The sequence below is a fragment of the Polyodon spathula genome, chromosome 22 (assembly GCF_017654505.1).
Source record: "Polyodon spathula isolate WHYD16114869_AA chromosome 22, ASM1765450v1, whole genome shotgun sequence".
NCBI lineage: Eukaryota > Metazoa > Chordata > Actinopteri > Acipenseriformes > Polyodontidae > Polyodon > Polyodon spathula.
Window position 1 is genome coordinate 19,278,158 of NC_054555.1, and position 24,276 is coordinate 19,302,433.

General features: G+C 37.4%; 1 protein-coding gene across 1 annotated transcript in view; it reads right to left on the reverse strand.

The window, feature by feature from the left end:
* Nucleotides 1-23,866, reverse strand: part of LOC121297616 (serine/threonine-protein phosphatase 2B catalytic subunit alpha isoform-like) — a 216,447-nt gene extending 192,581 nt beyond the window's left edge. The window contains exon 1 of the mRNA XM_041224059.1: nucleotides 23,593-23,866. Within this exon, the coding sequence (XP_041079993.1) occupies nucleotides 23,593-23,647 (55 nt within the window). The 5' untranslated portion in view covers nucleotides 23,648-23,866. The remainder of the gene's footprint in view (nucleotides 1-23,592) is intronic.
* Nucleotides 23,867-24,276: the final 410 nt, after the last annotated feature.

Below are 24,276 nucleotides of genomic sequence, written 5' to 3' on the forward strand. Positions count from 1 at the left end.
CTGCTCGGACCAGGCTTCATAAGAAACACACAACAATATACTGAGAGGAGTCCGTTGATTTCAAAGATTCTTAAAGGCTTCCAATAATTTAGCATCAACAGCATGGCTAGTTAACGATTTGCTTACCCTCACCACTTTGTGTAAAGACGTGTCTCCTATCTTCTGTCCCAAGTCTATCTCCACTTATTTTCCAGCTGTGTCCTCTAGTGCAGGTTTCTGTGCTGCCTGGTTAGTGTAACTTTGTCGATTCCTTTTAAGACTTTAAGGGCAGGATTTTCAAAAGTTTGTAAATGAGAACTCCAGTGTTAATCAACAAATCACTATGTAGCATTGATAAGTTCGTAAATGAGAACTCCAGTGTTAATAAACAAATTGGTATGTAGCATTGATGCTGGCATTTTGAAGAGCTTGGTATGCCTAGCTTGTTATTAAATAATCATGCTAACCTGATTTCTGAAATCATCATGTTGTGGGGTTATTTCTCATTGGCAGGGACTGGGACACTTGTCAGGAACCTTGCTAACCTGATTTCTGAAATTGTGTTGATTTACAAAATAATGTTAGTATCTTAACGAGCAATGCTTCTTACGACTATTTCTTTAGTTTTTTTTGGGAATTTATAAGCAAGTCCGTGCTAATTGTCGTAATTTATCAGGAGTAATTTTGCACTTGGAAAAGGAGGGGTTTAATTAATGAAAGACTAGTCACCTTGAAACAGAAATTTAACAGACTGTGGCTGTGAGTCAAACGATACCTTGATAATTCAATATTTGTAGTTATGAAAATATTTTAGACGTTTATATACTTGTGGTTATGAATGAGATTTGTTCGCTTGTTTTATCAATTTGTAAATTTAAGCACAGAACACACTGCCCGATGACATCGCAGGAAGGGATGCATGGATGCATAAAGTACAGTGGCGATAGGGCGAATCAACAGGTGAAAAAATAAGGCTATGGCAGTAATAAATATCTTCAGTTTTGGAAAGAACTTAATGCGAAGTGATCGTGAAAACCACCTATGACTGGAGACACACATGTATTCTCTCTCTCTCTCAAACACATAAACACATACATACAAGCACACACACACACATATACATACAGTACATACATACCTACATACATAGACACACATTATTCCTTTGGTTTATATATAATGACCGTGCTGATATTTTTTTTAAAACAAGACCTGACAGCCCCACATTGTACTATTTAACTATTAGACGAAATATTTACAGAATACAAACTGCTGCTGTAATCACGATTCATTTATTATTAATAGCATTATCATTAAATTATACCAAATCACATTTTTTATTTACAATGAAGGTAACCTATACTGTGTCACCCAAATGCTTATAACGTCAGCAAAAACATGTTTAATTATAAAGCTATTAATAATAAACAAATCATGCAGTTGTTAAGTATTCTGTAAACATTTCTAATAATTAAAAAGTGCAATATGGGGCTTGCTTTCAAAAGATATTGCCACGGATATGAATGGAATACCTAATGTGATCAAGATCATTGACATGGATTTTGCCTAACATATTTGTAATGTAATGAGAAAATGCATGATTTGAGGAATTCTGATTTACTGAAAACTGATTTATTGTCCATATACCAAATGTCACAGGTGATTGATTGGATACCTGGCCAATCAAGACTCATTGGAAGCCAGATGCCTAGTGACAGGTAGCTGAAATGCTTTTGGTGAAGAATAAGAGCTGGAAGCAATTTTTGGAGTAAACCACAGTTGCAGAAGCTACAGTGCCTATAAGAAGTGTTCAGCCCCCTTGGACATTTTCACAGTTTGTTGTGTTAAAACCTGAAATCCTGATGCATTTAAATGGGATTTTTTTCCCCTTTGATTTACACAACCTACTCAACACTTTCAATGTGTGAAAAATGGGGGGGGGGGGGGGGGGGGGGTGAAAAAACAAATCAATTAAAAATAAAAACCTGAAAAGTCTTAATTAGAGAGTATTCATCCCTTTGCTATGACATTCCTAAATAAGCTCAGGTGCAACCAATGGCCTTCTGAATTCACACAATAAGTTAAATGGTTTCCATCTGTGTGCAGTAAAAGTGGTTCACATGATTTCAGATTAAATACACTCTCAATATAGTCTATGTAAGGTCTCACAGCTGGGTAGTGCATTCAAAGCAAAGATACTACCATGAAGACCGAGGAGCTTTGAAAACAACTCTGGGTTAAAGCTATGGAAAGGCGCAGATCAGGGGAGCGGTATAAAAAAATTTCAAAGGCCTTGAATAGCCCTTGGAGCACAGTCAAGTCAATTATTAAGAAGAGGAAGGAATACGGCACTGCCCAGAATCTGCTTAGAGCAGGCCGTCCTCCCAAACTCAGCAGCCAGGTAAGAAGGGCATTGGTCAGAGAACCCATCCAGAGGATAATGACATCACTGAAAGACCTACAGAGTTCCATGGCCCAGACTGGAGAAACTGTCCATGTCTCAACAATAGCTGAGGTACTCCACAGAGCTGGCCTGTATGGAAGAGTGGCAAGAAAAAAGCCATTTCAATCCCACTTGGTATTTGCAAAAAAGGCAAGTGGGAGTCTCTGAAAAGACGTGGCAAAAGATTTTCTGGTCTGATGAAACAAAAATTGAACCACTTGGCCTAAATGTAAAGTATTATGTCTGACTCAAACCCAACACAGCACATCACCCAGGTAACACTATCCCTGCTGGGAAGCATGGTGGTGGCAGCATCATGCTATAAGGATGCTTTTCATTGGCAGGGACTAGGAAGCTTGTCTGGGTAGAGAGCAAAATGGATGGAGCTAAATACAGGTAAATCCTTGAGGAAAACCTGCTTCAGTCTGCAAAAGACCTAAGACTGGGATGGAGATTCACCTTTCAGCAGAACAATGACCCCAAGCACACAGCCAAAGTGACACTGAGCTTAAAAAATAAGAAAGTGAATGTCCTAGAGTGGCCTAGTCAAAGTCCGGATGAATCCAACTGAGAATCTGTGGCAAGACTTTAAGATTGCTGTCCACCAACGATCCCCATCCAACTTGACAGAGCTTGAACAATTCTGCCAAGAAGAATGGGCGAATATTGCAAGATCCAGGTGTGCAAACCGGGTAAAGACTTACCCCAAAAAACTCACAGCTATAATTGCTGACAAAGGTGGTTCTACCAAGTATTGACTCAGGGAGGTGAACACTTATCAACCAAGACATTTCTGGGTTTTTTTGTCTTTTTTTCATTAACTATTGCTTTACAATACAAATTCTCTAGCCTCTTCAAAGTGTTGAGTAGGTTGGGTAAATCAAAGGGAAAAGGAATCCCATTTAAATGCATCAAGATTTCAGGTTTTAACACTTACTAAAGGCACTGTATACTTAGAAGCAAAATATGTCCTTTTGCAAAAACACTATAGTTAGCAAAGAAAGAATAGTGGTATCAACAACAATATTGCTTTTTTAGAATAAGGATCATTTATAATTGAAAAAAAATGATTATAGATAATAATATGTAACTGATTATAGTTTTGCCTCAGAATTTATGGTTGAATGTTTGAATGGATGGGTGAAATCTTATAAAGGTTTACCAGGGAAATTCTGCAGTATTGCTATGCTTTTTCCATGGTTATCCTATGCATTTACGTAGTTTACCATGGTTTGCCATGTGTAACAGGGCGAGGAGCCCTGTACAGTATTTTTAGAACAGGGTCTCCCCCTCTGCCTCTGTGTTATTTTGTGTTTGTTTATCATGATTTATTGTGTTTAAATATGACGACGTAGCCGTGAGTTTGTTTTCTTATTGTTTTGTTTTTGTTTGAAACATGTTCTGGCAGAGGCGAGATAGTAGCTCGTCCTCTGCCAGGATTAATTAATAAAACGTGTGCAGATTGTGGCCAAAGGGGTAATAGAGTAATTACAAGCTAGTTAAAACCCTCAGCCACGGTATAAAAAGCCTGCAGCTCTCCATGTTCTGAGTGGATGTAAGGAGGAGGAACGAGAGAGCGAGAGGAGAGAAATTTAAAAGTAAAAACATATAGGAACAGTGAAGGCAATTGCCCAGCCTGATCTATTTGTGTTTGTGATTTGTTTTTGTTCACACTTTTATTTTCTGTGTGCTCTGTGAACGTTTATTTTTGTTAAAACCTTTTATTTATTTGTGTTAAAATAAACGGCACGCGCAGCATCTTTTGCCCTGCAGTACCTTGCTGTTTTGCTTCCTGCATTCTAGCCTGACGTCACCACTCAGTCCATCCCTGTCACACCATGTTTTTAATTTCTCACTGTGTTTTACAATGCTTTACCATGCTTTCACTATGCCTTTTTCACACTTTGCTGTGCTTTTACAATGGTACACTTTTATAAGGTGTTTTTTAAACCAAATGTTTCATGAGCTTTCCTCAATCTAACATCCTACCAGATTGTGAAGTAAGATTGATAGTGGGGTAATTTTTAATGATATTAATGAATGATCATATTTATGCCACCCTCAAAACCTACAAATCTGTTCTCTCTATACTTGTATTATTTATGCTGTGAGAAAATAAATCATCCTAGACAGCTAAGACCAGTGGAGATAATAATGATGGGTATTTTAGTTACTGCATCTACTTGCTGCGACTACAGCTAATAAAGGAGCCGGTGTCCTGGGGAAAAAGTAGACCGGGAAAAACTGGATCGCAGTCTAGAATTTAAAAGTGACGGTCAATTTCTTCTAAGGTTTATGCATAGATCGCTGTACTACTGCTACGTCTGGGGAATAAGAAGATCGGCTATATTAACAAAAAATAAATACTTTTAAATGGATTTTGTGGATGTATTTGACAGTATAACAATAGATAAGACGATGCTGTAATATAAATTCATAATAAATACATAATTTAAAATTAAGTTTGTAAGTGTAATTTGTGTGTCTGTTTAACAAAGGTTATTGCAACTCACAGTTTTTTCTAATTTAGCTGTCATGTTGATAGTCTAGTCTTTTATTTTTCTTTAAAAATAGGATAACATTTAGTCTTTGTAAACTGTGATAGTTACCGCTAGGCCTACTGATAAAATAATATAAGCAATACTAATAACACTGTATCATTGTATGTCATTAGAATATATTACTAAAATATTTAAATTTCGATTAGCAATAGACAACATTTTGACGTGTAAAGCCTTTTAATAATATACAGTAAATAAATCTTTGTGACTACACATCAAATACAGCCTACATCTGACCAATAACGACATTTTTAAATATACACCGGCAGAAAAAGTTGACAAACATTTAACACTTTAGCCAGAGTATAAAGACATAACAGAAAACTTTGCATCACATATATTTTACAGGCAGAAAATAAATAAATAAAACCAATAAAGAGATGTGTGAATACATTACCATTCAATCTGGAAAATAAAATGATCACACAGAAAATGTTAAGTGCAGTTAACTTCCCCTTTAATCAAATAGCTGCTGCGCTTTACTTTAATATTACTGCGCTTGCATGATCCACTTTTTCCTCAGTCTACATTTTCTCTACGATACCGGCTTCACGAGAAATGGCATTATAAAGGTACTGAAACAATATTGAAGGACTGGTCCCTGCCTTACTGTGCACCACAGTGAGAAGCAGGAGCTCTCGTGAGAGTTTGTGAAGAAGAGACATGGAGTCTCACAAGGGAGGCTTGTTCATAACATTAGAAGCCCAGCAACTAGCAGTGCAATTGAGTTAGTGATCAAAAAAGTGGTCTTAATACTAGAGACATGTGTATGCTGTGATGGTACTACAGTTGCAGAGTTGCAGGGTGTTATAGTCATTTTCATAACAAATAATACTTTTGAGTGGATTTCTATGATGCCATAAAATGACTTTGATGTAACAGTTCAAAATATGACAGAAACAGCAAACATGGATTCGTAATTACTATCATGTAACCAATTACTGTTCACCAGTTAATACTGAAAGCATTTATTTTTTCTATTTTGCTCAATCTATTTTTGATGTTTTTTAAATTCATGGTTGTAGTTTTGCTTTTCTGTGAAGAGCAATGAAACACTAATTCTGACAGTGATAAGTCTGTCTGTGTCTGTCTAGCTGTGTTTCTAAACATCAGGGTTACACTAATAGTTCTAATATGATAGCTTTCTTGAGAAAGACACGGGTGAATGGCAGTCAGGGTTTAGGTCAGGATCGAGGGGAAACTCAAACTATAGCCATTGACACTCAGCTTTCCATCACATAAATACAACCTGTGTGTGATTCTGAAATGCAAAAATATTGTGCAAGTCAGCTTGAATTTCACATGCTATTCAGCCTTGAGTCATTACCAAGCAGTCCCTTACCTCTATAAAACAGCAAGTCAAATGAAGGGTCCCTTTCTGCTGTCGTGTCTAAACCAGGTGAAATAAACAATGGGCTGCAGTCCAATCTGCCACACTGCATGGTAATGAAGACATTACCCAACATGAGGAGTGATGCTTCCTGGCAGAACTATATGGGTTGCTATTGACAACGTGAGTAGACTGATCAGTTCAGCTTGATGCGTGAAACAACAGAAAAAAGCATTTGTCCAGCTGTTAACCCTGTTCAACAAATATAATACAATACCCAATGCACTTCATCACTGCTTTATACCAGCAATGGGTTGATGTTGCAAACTTAAAGTTAAACTTAAAGTCTCTGTGTTATTGTAAGTCATGCTGGCCAATAAAGACATGTAAATACACATTTTAAATATTTATAATCCCTGTCGAAATTCAGGCATTACAGTGTAAACACTTCATTTGAAGTGTCGGCAGTATCTCTATTTTACTGTATGGAAAACAATGGAGAAGGATGGTGAGTTTTTCAAGTTTTTTTAACTGTCGTGTTCGGAATCTACCACCGAATTTGATCAGACACCAGCATCTGATAACCAGGAATCCGAGGCAGGTGTTTTGCAGCCCTACAGATTCGAGCCTTACCAAACATCTGGTGAGGAAAGTTCGGGCTCCAATTCACATGACAACCGAGACAGAAATGTCCACAGAGACATTGAGAGGTTGCAAAATAACAAATGGTAGGTCCTTTTCATGAAAATGTTTGTAAAAGGAAATGAGGCTGATTTAATTCAAATTATTAAAATGAATGCTGTGCAGATGCAAGTTTGACTGCGACTGACAGTGTTAGTGGAAAAACACTTACTATCTACAGCTCTAAACCTTGGCATGCGATCATAAATTAGAGGTGAAAGCTTGTAAAGGGACTATGCGGGGCCGTTTACTGTTATGTCAATGTTGTGCTGTTATTTTCCAGGTGTCAATGCACATTTTGCTGCCCCATGTTTCTCATGAAAGAAAGCGTCTGCTGTAGAGAGATAGAAAAAGTCTGTGAGAAGATAGAGGACATTTCATGTGTAACATTGCAGAAGGGTTCCACGATATTTGCCTTTCTGTGCATACACTACAACACCATTTTTTTAAAAGTCAGTTGAACTGCTACAGTGTCAAGGATGACGCTTGTGAAGTTTGGAGTTAGTCAAGTAAATTGTTTGTCAACTGACACAGGTTTAAATTTCAAATGTAAACATATAACTGGTGGCCACCTTGTTTTATAAAACATCACCATTTTCACATATTTGTATTCCACTGTTACTGGGACGATAAATACCAAGTTTGAAGTTTGTTGGTCGAACGGGTTCAAATACCAGCAGTTTGCTGCTAAGGGCGCATTTTGTTAAAGTTTGTGGCAGCCATTTGGACATTAAAATGTATCGATCAATCATTTCAACTTCTGCTTCGCAAACTTAATGTGGGTTTGGATGCTGATGACATATGCCAAGTTTCAGATCAATCGCTTCACTGGTTCCCAAGAAGAGGATTTCAAAAGGTTTCTAAAAAAATGCGTCAAACAGACATTTTAGTTTCCGGTCAACACAATTTTTTAAAAGTCAGTTTTATTGATACAGTATCAGGTAAGATGCTGGTGAAGTTTGGAGTTAAGTCAAGTATATCGTTTGTCAACTGACGCAGGTTTAAATTTCAAATCTAAACATATAAGCAGCGACCATCTTGTTTTATAAAACATCACTATTTTCACATATTTGTATTCTATTGTTACTGGGACGATAACTACCCAGTTTGGAGTTTGTTGGACAAACGGTTTTCAAACAGCAGCAGTTTGTTGTTAGGGGCGCGTTTCGATAAGATTTGGCAGCCATTTTGACATTAAAATTTATCACAGCAACTTCTGCTTCGCAAACTTGATGTGGGTTTGGATGCTGATGAAGTATGCCAAGTTTCAGATCAATCATTTCATCGGTTCCCAAGAAGAAGATTTCAAAAGATTTTATCGAAAAATGCGTCACAGCACCAATTGCATTTCGGTGTGCCGGCGAACCTAACTTTAAATTAAGTGACTAGCTGTACCTTGGCTGTTAATTGCTATAGGTCCTACAGTCAATGAATGTTATGTACAGAATGCTTAATTCTTCTACAGGACATGTACCAGATAGTAAATTAACACAACTTACTCGCTTTCTTTGAAGTCTGAGCACAGTGATACGTTTGGGTGTGCAGTTGTTAGGCCCACATTTGCCACAGTCTTGTTGCTGGTCCAATAATTGCACTGGTGTACTGCTTGTACTGTTTCTGTCAGATGGTAGATCGGGTTAGACTCAATGTGCAGGATGTGGTGAGATTTATCTTTTAAATACTGTGGGTACTGCATCCTTTTTAAGTTTGTTTGCGTTGCACATTAATTCCAAATGATTAGAGCTGGCTAATTGTCAAAACAATCCTCCATGAAATGTGCACTACAAAGTCCAGAGTGCTGAGTTGGACTTACAAAATTATAGCGAGTTCGTCTTATAACCCATTCTGCCCGAAGTTTCTCGCCTGGTGGAAATTTGGAGAGGCTTATACTGTCAGTGGCTATATTAGAACAACCTGCCGCAATACAACGTTTAGGCATAACTGAATGTAACCTTTAAATCGTTCAAAATTGTTCACACGAATACATCTATTGCTGTATTTATACAGTGTATAGTGAGATTCCACTATCTCCGATGACGTTACGCGGTCGATGGTCATACAGCTGGAAAATGCCTTCCTGACAAAATGCCAAAATTATATTTTGCAGAAACTATGCATCACAATTGAACATTTTAAACGAGTCAAGCATTAAAATACATTATATTATCATTTTGTAAAAAGTTGTTAGGAACTTGATATGGGGACTTTAACCTTACCTTAACATAGTTTCTTTGCACTTAATTTAAAACTCTACTTAAAAAAACTATGTGTTCATAAACAAATACAGTTTAAAATCATTGCAAAAAATAACTATATTAAGATAACATTACGTTAACGAGGAAAAACTAGGGAAATTGGGGCTGAGTTTTTACACTACATCAATCTTAACTGAGACATAGGCAGGGAAAGTGTCCCTGGTGCCCACATGTGTAATACTTGTCTTTGAAGCACTGATTTATGTATGTACACACCACATTTAAAAATTTAGATTTTTAATATTTCACATTCTTGTATGTCTTTAAAAACACTGACAACGTAAATATATTTCTGCTTTCAGATACAGCTGTGATACGCCTGCATTGTAATTCATTTTGGAATAAAAGCAGTGTTTTCCATCGTCAGGGAAGCAGAGTGCTCCACTTTGCTGTTTTCTGATTCACCGTGCCAGGTGCTGCTGATTGGCTAATCAGGTTCCCTATACAGAAAAAGCACATGTTCAGTTAGGCTACATCCAGACACACCTGGTATAGAAACAGCATAGGTGGAGCACTCTGACATGGAGTGCAGGGAGAACACTGGCAAGTCATATCCTTAATAATACTCTTCCACCTTTCTGTCAGAGGCTTTACATTTATTTTACAGTGTTGTGACAAGGGAGAGGCCAGAAGAAGACTCAGAGACCAGGAAACAGCAGTACGAAGCGCCAAGACACACTTTAATAAACAAAATAAAACAAAAATACAAACACAGGAATAAATAAAGAGGCCAAAATAATCAGGTTTAACAAAATACTTATATTTTAATGAATACATTTTAAAAAATATAAAGGCAGCAGAAATACTAAACAAATTGTTAAAACACATTGTTCAGAAAAAAGTCATAATGTACTCTTTATTAGTCTCTGAGAACATTGTATAAAAGTAGAAATTATTGTAAGTTTGAGTAGAAAAGTTGTCTACAGTGTAAGTTCTTATCAGGAAGGTAGCAACTTTAATTGGAAAGATGTTTGTGAACACAGAGCCTTCTAGGTATTGCAGATAAATAGCAACCTTTAAATAGAATTACATTTAAAACTAAAATGAAGTGCTGCACTTATTTAAGTTTTACTGTAATAGAAAAGAGAAGTATTTATTACAGAGAAACTGTTAAGTTTAAAAATCAAACAATTTAATACAAAGCTGTTTATTAACCCTCTGCGGTCCTATGTTTACAATTTTCCCTTTCCAGTCCGATGTCGGACCCTGTCCAACATCATCAAAAAGCACAGGTCTCTAGTCTTTTTTTTCTCCGTAAAAAAGCTGAGAAAATCTTTCAACGGGTGAGTGAGACCGATAGGAGCCGAATGAACCCGAAAAAAGAAAAAAAAATCTCATAGCCCCTGCACTACAGAGATAACACAGACATAAACAAAGGAGATAGCTGCTTCTGCATCCAGTGCTCATGGACATTTGCAGAACTTTTTGAGATGTTATAGTAATAAAATAATGACTTGGATTGCATTATTCAGGAGTTTGGTGATAAAACAAGTGATCAGGAGAGGATTTACCATTATGCACATCTATAAAGATGTGTGTGAAACATAAGAACATAAGAAAGGTTACAAACGAGAGGAGGCCATTCAGCCGATCTTGCTAGTTTGGTTTTTAGTAGCTTATTGATCCCAGAATCTCATCAAGCAGCTTCTTGAGGGACCTCAGGGTGTCAGCTTCAACAACATTACTGGAGAGTTGATTTCAGACCCTCCCAATTCTCTGTGTAAAAAGGTGCCTCCTATTTTCTGTTCTGAATGCCCTTTTGTCTAATCTCCATTTGTGACCCCTGGTCCGGTTCTTTTTTCAGGTCGAAAAAGTCCCTTGGGTTAACATTGTCAAAATCTTTTAGAATTTTGAATGCTTGAATCAGGTCGCTGTGTAGTTTTCTTTGTTCAAGACTGAATAGATTCAATTCTTTTAGCCTGTCTGCATATGACATGCCTTTTAAACCCGGAATAATTCTGGTTGCTCTTCTTTGCACTCGTTCTAGAGCAGCAACATCCTTTGTAGCGAGGTGACCAGAACTGAACACAATATTCAAGATGAGGGCTTACTAATGCATTGCACAGTTTTAATATTACTTCCCTTGATTTAAATTCAACACTTTTCACAATATATCCGAACATCTTGTTGGCCTTTTTTATAGCTTCCCCACATTGTCTAGATGAAAACTCCTAGGTTTTTTTCATAGATTTATTCTTCAATTTCAGTACCTCCCATATGCTATTTATAATGCATATTTTTATTGCCTGCGTGCAGTACCTTACACTTTTCTCTATTAAATGTAATTTGCCATGTGTCTGCCCAGTTCTGAATCTTGTCTAGATCATTTTGAATGACCTTTGCTGCTGCAACAGTGTTTGCCACTCCTCCTATTTTTGTGTCATCTGCAAATTTAAATTTGCTTACTATACCAGAATCTAAATCATTAATGTAGATTAGGAATAGCAGAGGACCTAATACTGATCTCTGTGGTACTCCACTGGTTACCTCGCTTCAGTCTGAGGTTTCTCCTCCAATCAGTACTGTCTGTTTTCTTTATTGCAGTGAATAAGGGGTGGGGCTTGGCTGGAGATACAGTACTGAGTGTCATTTTGCAATTTAATGCCTTTTAAACCTGTTCTACTCTGAAAAAAAAAAAAAAAATTAAACAGCGCATGTAAAATAAACAGCGCATGCGAAAATAAATTGGACCTGAAGCAGCTAAATAAAGTGCTGAATAAATGGACTTATAAGGGTTAAATATGTCATTGACTTAAAAGATAAGGGTTGTAAAACAAACCAAATAATTTGATTTTATTGGGTCTGACATATGAAGTGGAGAAAATGTTCTACAAAAGTCAAGGCAAGACTTCAGTCAAGCATCGTTTGATTTGCTAACTACAAATTGCGTGGTCCATGCTCTGAAGATCTCTGAAAAAGCTGGTTGCTGTTCGATCATATTCAGAAGCCTCAGCTTTTGATGACAGCTCTTGTTTTTACATTATATTCTACCATTACACTTCCATATAGTGGAAGGTAAGCACCACTTTGAATGTGTATCTCACTTATATTGAAGCATTTGCTCTAAGGTATAGGAATTATATTTTAGCTTTATAGGGTGATATATTGGATGTTTTAGAATTTAACGGTGGTCACTAAATTGCATGAATGAAAAAAGGGAAAAAACATATGATAAACATTTTGTTCTGAAATATTAATCCTGTTAAACTTGTAAGGCACTGGATCACCCAGACTGCATATTAGCTGGGATCCGAAGTGGTCTGTAACATCATTCATTACATCATTCATTACATAACAATCATTAAAACTTCAAGTTGAATGAGTCTGCATGATTTTCTTGATTATTTAAAGTTGTCTGGATATATTGTAAAACCAGTGCATGAACAATCCACTTACAGGAGTCCAAAACATATATATGTGGGGAATATAGCATATCTCAGGGGAGACGTTTAAAGAGGACACAGAGGTGTTTTGGACTCCTGTAAATGGATTGTTCATGCACTGGTTTGACAATATATCCAGACAACTTTAAATAATCAAGAAAATCATGCAGACTCATTCAACTTGACAACTTACAAATGTGACAGGGTTAATAATGTTTTCTAGATTTCTGAACTGATACAAAAAGGGGATGTGGCAGCTGTGCGCGTAAAAACTAAGTGACTGAGACCGTTCCACTGCACTGGATCTGGAGCCCCAGGATATAGTTAAGCACAAGTTAATGAAATCTAGGTTTTCCTTTTGTTTTAAAAATAATCATATGTGACATTTTTCTATGTGGGTGTACATTCAGCAGTGAGGAATGTCATTGTAACTTGTTAATTGAGGAAATTATTCCCTGTATTCTTGTATGACTGTCTCCTCTATAAGATCACTAAGGATAATTAGAGATTCTGTTTTTTAATTCATCATTTCATTAACTTAAACAACACCCCATCACTGGTTAAGAACATAGAGTATACTTGATGAACAATTTATACTACATTGCTGTAGGGATCTGTAGGGTTAAAAACATCTGACTACATGTTTAATTAAAACCAGTTAAATTCTATTTGAATGGATTCTGATATTCCATACACTGGTGCAGACCAAGGAACTGACACCCCCCACACACCAGTGAAAAGGAAACAGAATACAGGGAGGGCCATTTCCATGCAAGTGTGTGCTACATGTCCCAGATACCTCCACCGTTTTGTTCATGCCCTGTACTTGTCCCCTGTGTAACAGTATGTGGGTCCACTGTGCTGTGTGCTGATCTGGTTTGCACTGCAGGGCAAAGGCCTCCAACATAATGCACTGCTTCACTGGCCAGCCTCATCACAGACTTCCAGACATAACAAATAGGATCGCTTTCACCTAGAAGACTGTAGAATCTGTCCAATGTTAAGAGCAACGAGGAACCCCTGTGCACTGCAGTTCACAATCATGCCTTTATCAGGTTGTCAAAATGGGCTTTTGGGTATCAGCTGACAGAGTGGGAGACTTTGAAAGTGACAGTGAAACGCCTTGTAGGTGTCCACGGTTTATTTATACAGGAATATAAAAATGATTGTGCCACTGTACCAACAGTGCTGCTCACAGGCAACAATAAGACAAGTGTAAAATTAACCAAAGATGCAAAAAAAAAGCAAAAACCAAGCCCTGTAACGAAACAGACAAAATCAACGCCTAAACAACATGACAAGGTAAACCATTCTGTACCCTCACACTTTCAGTGTGAAGTGTATTGCAATATATTTTGATGAAAGCCAAAATATATTTAGAATTCTGCCATCTTGTATTCATGTAGGAATGTACTGAAATATATTTTAAAGTTTTCTGAAATATATGAGAATATATTTTAAAATATATTGCACTATACAGCATATATTCAGGAAAGAGATGATAACATATTGCCATGTATTTTAAATATATTTTATTGCTTTGACATATACTGCAATATATTATTTTTCTATATGGGCCAGTCGTACCCCAGTCATGCCCCAGCTGTGCCCCAGTCATGCCCTTGTAATGACCTAGTCATGCGCCAGGTGTACCCTAGTCGTACCCTCCTGTCTCAAAGTCTTGGTGGACGCTCTCTCTACCCTTGGAGCGCAAGTTATTTCAAACTATAGCGGGTATTTATTTGTTACATAGTGGGTTTGGCTTGATTTTTTTTACTGTAAATTGGCCTTTTGATCCAGTCAAAATATACAGCACTGTTTCTGAACAGCACTTTAAAAGTTTGAATGTGATGTTGTAGTTGTAAAGAGCTCTGAGTAAACAGGAGGCTGTGTACAACATTTCCATTCAACCAGCCCTGTGTTCTGACTCGACTCTGAGTAAACAGGAGTCTGTATACAACATTTTGTAAGCTTTATTTTCCTGTGATCACTCCCCCACTCCACTCTAATAAACACAGTCGAGATGACCTATATTCTACAAAGCTGGCATGATTTCATTCTTAATGTGCTCCTGCCTATTTGTGGAACTTGTACAAAATATTTTTAAAAAATAGGGCTCTGTAATAGAAACGCTAATTATAAAGTGAAGCCTCTTTGCTACATATCAGCCCTGGTTTGTTGCTGTTGTCACCTCTGAGATCTTCCTGAAACCACTGCTAGTGGTAATCAAGTATTCCAACATTTAAGAAGAACAGAAAGTAGTTCTGAACCAAGGCTTCAGCTCCATTTTCTTTCCACGTTAACGCAACACACTGCCATCTTGCAATTCTGAATCTGCACCCATACAGTGCATATTAACAGAAAAGACATACTTTGCCATTTGGTTTTATTTATTTATTTATTTATTGCCGTATGGGTACACTCCTCAATATTTTATTTTTTTAGTGTGCCCAATTATTTGACCCCCGATTTTTCTCCCCAATTTGCAATGTCTATTTTTTTCCCCCTCACAGCAACAGTTCTCCTCAGGAGATCTGAAGGTTCAGTGGGTGTCCTCTAATCCTACAACCAAGCCAGCTTCCTTACACCCAGGAACTCGAGAGTGGGTGTCATCGAGCTACAAAGGCCAGCCCTGCAGGTGTCCTCTCTGATCTCACTGGGCACCTAAGATTGATACTTACAATAATAATAATAATAACAACAACATATTTATTTTTATATAGCACCTTTCATAGTGGATCACCATCACAAAGCACTTTACAGAGGTAGGCCGTGAACTGTGCGTTATATGCAGAGTCACTTACAATACTACACTGACTTAACAACTCATCTGCAGGATGGAGCACAAGGAGGTTAAGTGACTGGAGTCAGTCAGTGGCAGGGGTGGGATTTGAACCAGTGACCTTCTGTTTACAACCACTGGACCACACTGCCTCTGTAAATGTTATGTTTACCACTAGAACAGCCACAACATTCATTTTGATGGTTTAGACAAACATCAAAGGATTACTCTCTCTGAAATGTCACTTTCATTGTTGACATTACTGACCTAGTCAATGTGGGTATGCATTGCATGGCAGTACCACATTGTGCACCACCCTGCCTTTTGGCAATCCCTGGTCTGCTTTAAGCTGTGACCAATCATTTTCATCACATGTCCTGATGTTAAAATGTACACAGCTTTTACACAGAGAGATACGGTGGGTGAATTCAAAAGTTTGTATTCATCCCATTGGTGTGGAATTCCATAACAGATAGGAGGGGATACTTCTAAATCAAGCCTCAGGAGTGATAACCACTAGTTCTAGGAACAGTACCACTGATTTACTAGAAATTAAATATTTGTAAACAAAACAATCAAGTAAAAAGGAAATGTGAACAAGTGCATGGATATGTCCAGAGGTTAAAAAACACATGGTGCGAAATGTGTACTGGACATCACCTGTAATTGAACTTTATTGGGAGAATCACAGATTACAGCTGTGTACCAACTATACAGACACTTTTTCACGACATGGTCAGTGATTAAAACAATGCGTCAGTGAAACATTTTTTTTTCTTTTCTGGACAATACCGGTAATGTAAGCTAACCAAGAAAAGAATAGAGCAATGTACAACTCAAAAGTCTCAAAAAGTCACAAAAGCTCAATATAGCAGCCAGATTAGGTCAAGGACATGGTCCCCAACACATCTAGGATGTAGGATTTATATAACCATGCACATGCCTCAAATAGCTCCTGATATATGAGATTTATATAACATGCACATGCATCAAATAGCTCCTGAGATATGAGATTTATATAACATGCACATGCATCAAATAGCTCCTGAGATATGAGATTTATATAACATGCACATGTCTCAAATAGCTCCTGAGATATGAGATTTATATAACATGCACATGTCTCAAATAGCTCCTGAGATATGAGATTTATATAACATGCACATGTCTCAAATAGCTCCTGAGATATGAGATTTATATAACATGCACATGCCTCAGATAGCTTCTGAGATATGAGATTTAGACACTGACAGTGGCGGTTGTGTAATATAAGTGGCAGGAAAGGGTTAATTTTACTTGTACAATTGACACACGCTTGGTACTAACCCTAACCCTAACCCAGAGAATCACAGAATATAGCTGTGTATAGAGTATGATGGCAACATCTCAAAGCATTAAGTCTTTGTCATCCGGAAACTACAAAGTCACATGACCCCAGTATGGCAATAGATTTTGCCCGCTAGATTGAAAATGTTTCCAGTGGGGTGAGGTATCAGCAGTAGTAGGTGCATCGGGTTGACAAACGCATACCAGCTTACGGGAAAGCTTGAGAAAGCTGGTCACAACACATCAAAGTATATGTTATATGAATAAATGTAAAGACATGTATCTGATGAACACTAATCAAACAGGTTACTTAGACTGGTTCTCATTCATTCATTGATACTGAAGCACCTGCCAACTGAGTGTCTAGTATCAGCTCAATCTCAAAGTCAACTAAGCATCTACTATCAGCTTAGTATCAAAGTCAACCAGTCAATCAATCAAATCTATTTTTCTGTAGCGCCTTTCACAAATATTTGTCTCAAAGTGCTAAACAAGAGAAAATAAGTAAAATAAAAACATATTTTTTAGAATACAGAAATGAAAATACTTAAAAACAATACAAACAAGTAATAAACACACCAGTATACATAAGTAAATAAGTTAATAATTAAAGAGCAGTACAAAGTAATAAAAAGAAATACAATTTACAGAACTGTAAATCAGTCAACTGAACGCCTACTATCAGCTCACTATCAGTCAACTGAGTACCTACTATTAGCTCAATATTAAAGTCAACTGAGCATCTACTATCAGTTCAATATCAAAGTCAACTGAGTACCTACTATCAGTTCAATATCAAAGTCGTCAGATCAGCCCATCATAACTTCATCTGGCATACAATAGATAGATGTATATTACAGAACACATATCAGGAAATAATCCCTTTGCTTAACAGAGTATGCTGTTCTGCTCAACCCTATTCACTGTGCTGCACGAGCAAGGAACTTCTCATTTCTTTATTTCACTATTGCCCGTGTCTTTTTGAGTGCTTTTGATTGCAAGTACTCAAATGCTTGTTTTATTACTTTCTGATAAAACTGCTTTAAGATGCTTTTAGAGGAGTTCAGGAGTTTCTCTTCAGTGCTAGCCGCCTACCCTAGAAACCTGTAGCATACTGAAGTAAGAGCCAATGCAATCTAGTGATCTTCCACTTTGGATTAATTTTCTTTTTGCTTTGTCAGAAATACACTGCTGTGCACTAGATGGCGCTGGCGCTTACTGATTTAAAGACTCTTTGGCTGATCTAGCCTACAATACATAGTTCTATGGCAGCATAGAACAGGACAGCAGCTCCTGAACTCTAGAGAAAAATTTAATAAAAACCCCACAGTATTTGAGACGTCGCAATATTAACCACACTATGCCAATCCTAAAAAACATATTATTCCTTGGAGTTTTGGAGCCAATTTCCAATTTTTGTTTTGGTAAACCTTTCATACTAAACCTATTTTTGTCTTTTTTCCCCAGAGCATAACATTCAATCAGTGCAAACCACATGTTACTCAAAGATCTACGGAAACTAACACATTACAAACCCAATCTGGAATAATACCATATAGTACAAACATGGTCCACAAGTCATCACAACATGAAAAAATTAAATGTACCAATCTGATGTTCTATTGGTGTTATACTATATACTTTATAGAAAATAATTACTTTTTGAAAAGCAATTAAATAAGACAGTGAAATACAATGCCTTTTTAATATAATATCTAGCATAAAAAGTCAGTGAGTACTTGAAATATTAGCATATTACATGTACTGATGTGGCATAGCTCTCTCTAGACCAGTGGTTTTCAACCTATTCATCTGAAGTGCCAGTGTTTCCAGCAGGGACCACCAATCTTAAACTGAGACCTACCCCATTACAACCAGATTGGCTGTGTCTGTACTCACTTGTTGCTTCATTCTTCTGAATGGTTAATCTATGCAGCATGTGTATGGAATTAGTGACCGCACCTATAACTGTATACCGTTGTGATATGGAAATAGCATGATGCAGCTCCCCAGCTCGTGTAACACAGACAGCTCTTCTGATTACATGTTACCGTTTATATTTCAGTAAAAATAAGTTTCAATTGCAATGAGTTTGTTCTGCTATATTTACTATATAAATACACCACAGCAAGCACATTCTCATATATTTCAGATATTTTCATTAGCACAATATGAGAGCTAAATTAGCTGAATACCATTTTTTTTTACTACAGTAATCTGCAGTACATTTCATTTTTAATTCCCTTTTCTTTTTTCAGCAGTACACTTTCTAATTACAGTCCAAAGTATTTATGTGTGCTCCGCTTTCACATTTCTGGTATGGAAACAACATCACTAAATGTCAATCAAAAATGTTGTAGTGGGCAGGAATATACCGTATAACGAGACATTTTGGCTATTATTCAATTCAGCGGAATTGCTGCCTTAACATTATTTATTGTTCTCATATGGACCTTAATTTTAAGGTACCTCTCGGTTGCTATCTCTCAGTTTTAAAATTTTAATAGAGTGGAATGATCACAGTACCATGTAATTGTAGGACAGTATGAAAACTTAAAATATAAAGCCAAAACGAAAATGCTTTAATTTGAAATTATTTGAAACTGGTTAATAGACTAGCAAGCACTGGTAAAATCAGCTCCGTTTTATATTGTGCAGAACTCATTTATTTTAACGTTTTGTTTTGTTTCTAGACTTTGCGATACCTGCATGATGGATGTCTTCAGTAGTTGTATCAACAGGGTATCGAAAATAACAATCAACCATTTTGTTACAGATTTTCTAATAAGTCTGGCATAAACACTTTTGGATGTTACTCATAAAACCTTGTAAAATAACACACAAATACTTAAAATACAAAAAGAACAGTACTACTACAGTAGCAGGCAGTTTATAGGGCCTCTGGGTTTCTGATTGCATCAGATCAATTCCAGATTTTTTAACTCCACTGATGGAAATGTCCGGTCTACCTTTAATGTTTTCAAGCAAATTGGCTTCATCACTGCCATCCTCATATCCACTTTGATATCTGACATATTATTTCTCCCGTCCTGCGCTTCACTAAATTGTTCTGCATACAAGCCTGACAGAGGGAGGGGTCGCTACGAATCTGTATGTACCTGTCTGATTGGTGGAAGTGTTATTATAATGCCGTCTGCAGTGAATTCACATCTTGACATTTACCTTGCAAGTACTTCTGGGGAAAATCGGTCGTATTTCCTGCCCAACTCATGTGATAACTTCTATAACTTGAAAAAGCATGGAAACATCACCCTTTTCACCAGCAAGTTGTCCATCAACTCGAGTTCTGAGAGAATTCAGGCCAATTCGAGTGCACTCTAGTCGGCTGTCTATGGAAATGACCGTGCCGCTTCTTTGGCTGAAAGATATTATCAGCTCATCATCTAAGTGGAGAATCTGCAGCTCAATTAAATCATTAAATGTAATGTTTTGTTTATTTAGCAGACATCTTTATCCAAGGCAACTTACAGAGACTAGGGTGTGTGAACTATGCATCAGATGCAGAGTCACTTACAACAACGTCTCACCCGAAAGATGGATCACAAGGAGGTTAAGTGACTTGCTCAGAATCACACAATGCATCAGTGGTTAAGCTGGGATTTGAATCGGGAACCTCCTGGTTACAAACCCTTGTCTTTGACCACTGAACCAGTAAATAATGTAACTAAATCTATTCAATCTGGGATGCTAGATGCAATAGGCAAAAACAAATTGTTTGTGTTGACTTAAAACTTTGTTGAGGCACTCTACGATTGGACTGGCAAAAAGCAGTTGTCAAAACCATGTTAGTTGGAGTCTGGGGCCTGCATCATAATTTCTCGTTTCTCTGTGATTTCAGTTGTACAAACAGATACATTACGACGGTGTGATTGAGTGAGTATTCTGGTTAAGGAATCATATCGTCATAAAGAACACCTGCTGGTGCGTACCAGTTGCAAGCCTGTCACGCACCAGTACTGGAACGCGTAGGCATTGCTGCATGGGACTTCATGATAGGACTGGTTACTAATGTTGCATATGCTGAAAATCACATTTATTGCAATGGTTTATATAGAAAAAATGGTAAAAAGCAACATTTCTCTAAACAGTGTCCAGGTATTTTGAGACTAAACATTGTAAAGCCAAACGTGTCTTTGCACTGCTATTGTAGATACACAATCACGGAGCAATTCCGCTAGTTGATGGCTGCATTAGTAGCCTGCTGTTACTGGCTGCATTGAAAAGGATACCTGATATGGAAATAAAATGTAGTGTCAATGAGTTTATGACAGCGCTGTCATCACTGGAGTCAGAGCAGATGAAAAATGTCTGGAATGCACATTCTCTGCTTTCAGAATTAAAAAAAAATAAGAAAATGTCAGGAAGACGCAATTCTGACAAACTCTTTATTTATTAGGTTTGGCCTAAAATGAAATTATTCCAAGGCAACGGCGCAGGAACCTTTCTAAAACTACAACTAAACACTGTGCTCTACAATCCCCGCAGTGCACATGTTCCTTTTGTCAAAAAGTGAGAGGGGCTTGGCCCCCCTGCCCCATGGCTCCGGTGCCCCTGATCCACAGTGTATGTTTCCATGCACTCCTGATCTGCAGTGTATCTTTTCATTCACTCAATGTAGCATAGGCTTGTTACTGAGCACAACTTAAAGGTACAGCATTACCCACAACAAGTCTTGGGACAGATGAAAGAGGACGGAGGTGGGATATTTGGAGTGCCACTGTCTTGCGTATTGTAATATGTTACATTTGAATAATGGGTAGTTATATATTCAGGATACCAAGATATTAAGTAGGTGGTCTTAGTAGGTAAAACAGGCTACAAGCCGCTCACCAGTCATTCTGCAAGGTGTCGTTACAGCGATAGGGCCACACGCTTCCTCCCCGTTACCTGCGTGTCACTACATATATGTTATTCTGTGAGGAGCCAACTGTAATAGAATAGGCATTCTCCAGGTAATAATTCCAGAAGTCACAGTTTTACAGTTATTTTAATATTATATTCTGTTTTTTGATTCTGATACTAGGAAAGATACAGCTGGTATATCCTGAATATTAGTAAATATTTTACCTTATATAAAAAAAATGACAATTTCAAATTCATTCAAAATATAACAGTGCCTTGTGTCCTACTTTGTTTCTAAACTAGGGCAATGAACTTGATTTTCTTTGCTTCTCTGTAACGATTGAGCTAAATACAGTATAACAGTAAGATACACAACTTAACATAATAAATAATAATGAAAAATGATTAGAATCGATAACTCTATATTGAATTACCAAGAATGTGTATTATGCAAGACCGAAGACATATCAACTTCAGTATACTACTCAGGTGCCATTTAATAATTAGACAACAAGGAGGAGGGGGAGGAAGAGCAGGATGTGGAGGAGAAGAAGAAGAAGAAGAAGAAGAAGAAGAAGAAGAAGAAGAAGAAGAAGAAGAAGAAGAAGAAGAAGATTGCTTTTTGTTATCATTCAGATCAATGACAGTGACAGGTTTGCGTCCCTAAAATATATTTGTTATGGATATTATATTTTTATACTGTCTCCTGATTCTAAAAACGCACTCATTTAAAAAAAATGAATCTGCACCTTAAGAATAACGATGTGAATCGTTCTTTTAAAAAACATATTCAATAAAAAAATTTATCTGGAATTGCAATAACTGGGTAAAGTGCTCCAAACACGGGACAGTGTGCAATATGTTAATAAGTAGCTCAGCTTTAGAAATTCAATTTTCAGATCCGATTGTAGCTAGCTGCAGAGACAAAATCAAAACGAAGGCTGGGCTTGCCAAACAAAACCCCATTATAAATACATAATGAAATAAATCCATTATATAAATACATTATATCAGTTAACATCCCAACTGCACATTTTGTTGACCAATCCATGTCTAGTAAATCACACATTACGACAGGCTGAAATAAAACACACGACTGTAATGTACTGTAGAATACCCAAACCTCCCTGAGAATGTTAATAGCATCCCATTATCTCGAAACCCAAAAGGACAAAAGATTAAACACTAATCAGATTTCATGTACCGCTGAAATCATCGCGGCTGTGGTTAATCGTATTGACTTGATACACTGAGCATCTTAATTGTACTGGCCACAGAGAGCTCGTCCTGTATTCCATACATTTTTCACATTTCAAGTGTAAAGTGAAAACAGTTTCTACATGCATCACAAACAGCATCCTTTAGCAAGTACGTAGCAGCTAACTGTATGTTAAAATCTCAACACGTAAAATACTGAAACGTTGCAAGTCTACTGTACATCAATCTATTCCACAATAACAAAAATCCATATTTTACAAGTCAAACCTTTGCACCCGCACGTCGACATCATGCAGCAGTCAAAAAGCAAACAAATCCTCGAAAAAGCATCAAATGTATCCTCCGGGCGCCCAGTGTACTGCTACAGACTGAACATGCATTTGAATGGCTTACAGCTCCAGCATAGCCATGATTCTGCCTCAGAATCCTGCTGCATCACCGCCTTCGCGAACACCTTCTGAATGCATTCCCAAAACACGAATTAGCATCATTTGACAGTCTATTAATAACAATAGCTATGTATATAAATAAGCACCGTTAATAACGAAGGGTTGTTGTGTTTGTTTGTATGTTTATTAAAGACGAACACCATGTATTGCTCTGCTAGCCACAATCTGTACCACCATTCCACGCGAGTACTTAGGTACTCATGTTTAAAGCCATTAAAAAATGCATTGTTTTTTTTTTAAACGAAATATGTTTTCCCCCAAAAGGAACAACACAGATTTACCAGTGCACCCCCTATGCGATAGACGAGATATGTGTACTTACATTTGACCATCCTGTCAGTGGAATTTATGACCATGTCAACGTTAGTCATCTTCATGAGCAGAGTGTGGTTTGTGATAGTGGTTTACTCCTTTAATTAGTTGCGTGCTTGTGCTGGAGGAGGATGCGGCAGTCGCAGGAGCATCACTTGGTGCGTATCTCCTGTGTCTCTCCGCCTGGATTCAGCTGCTACACGGAGCGGGGATGGTCGTTGCTGTGTGGGGGAGGATGGGAGAGAGGAGATCCTGAGTCACTGCGCCACCCAGACCTGGCCAGCGAGCAGGGAACTCCCACGCAATTGCTTTCAGGGTCTGCCTCATACCGCCATCAGGTGGAGCAAAGCCGGGCTTTCCCAGGGAACACGCCTTGCATTCTGATCTCATGCTAATTCCAACACTACTGCTGCCCATTTTATGTTATGGCACGCCGCAGGCAACAACAGGGAGAATGCACAAGTAGCTGCAGACAGTATCTATAAGGCAGGCAACACCGCGGGTCTGAAAAAATACATGATTTATAGATTGATTATGTGAAATGACAATTCATGAAGCGACCAACTACTTATTGTTATTGTTATTGTTATTGTTATTATTATTATTATATATTATTATTATTATTATTATTAGTAGTAGTAGTAGTAGTAGTAGTAGTAGTAGTAGTAGTAGTCCTATTTAAAAGTCCATTAAA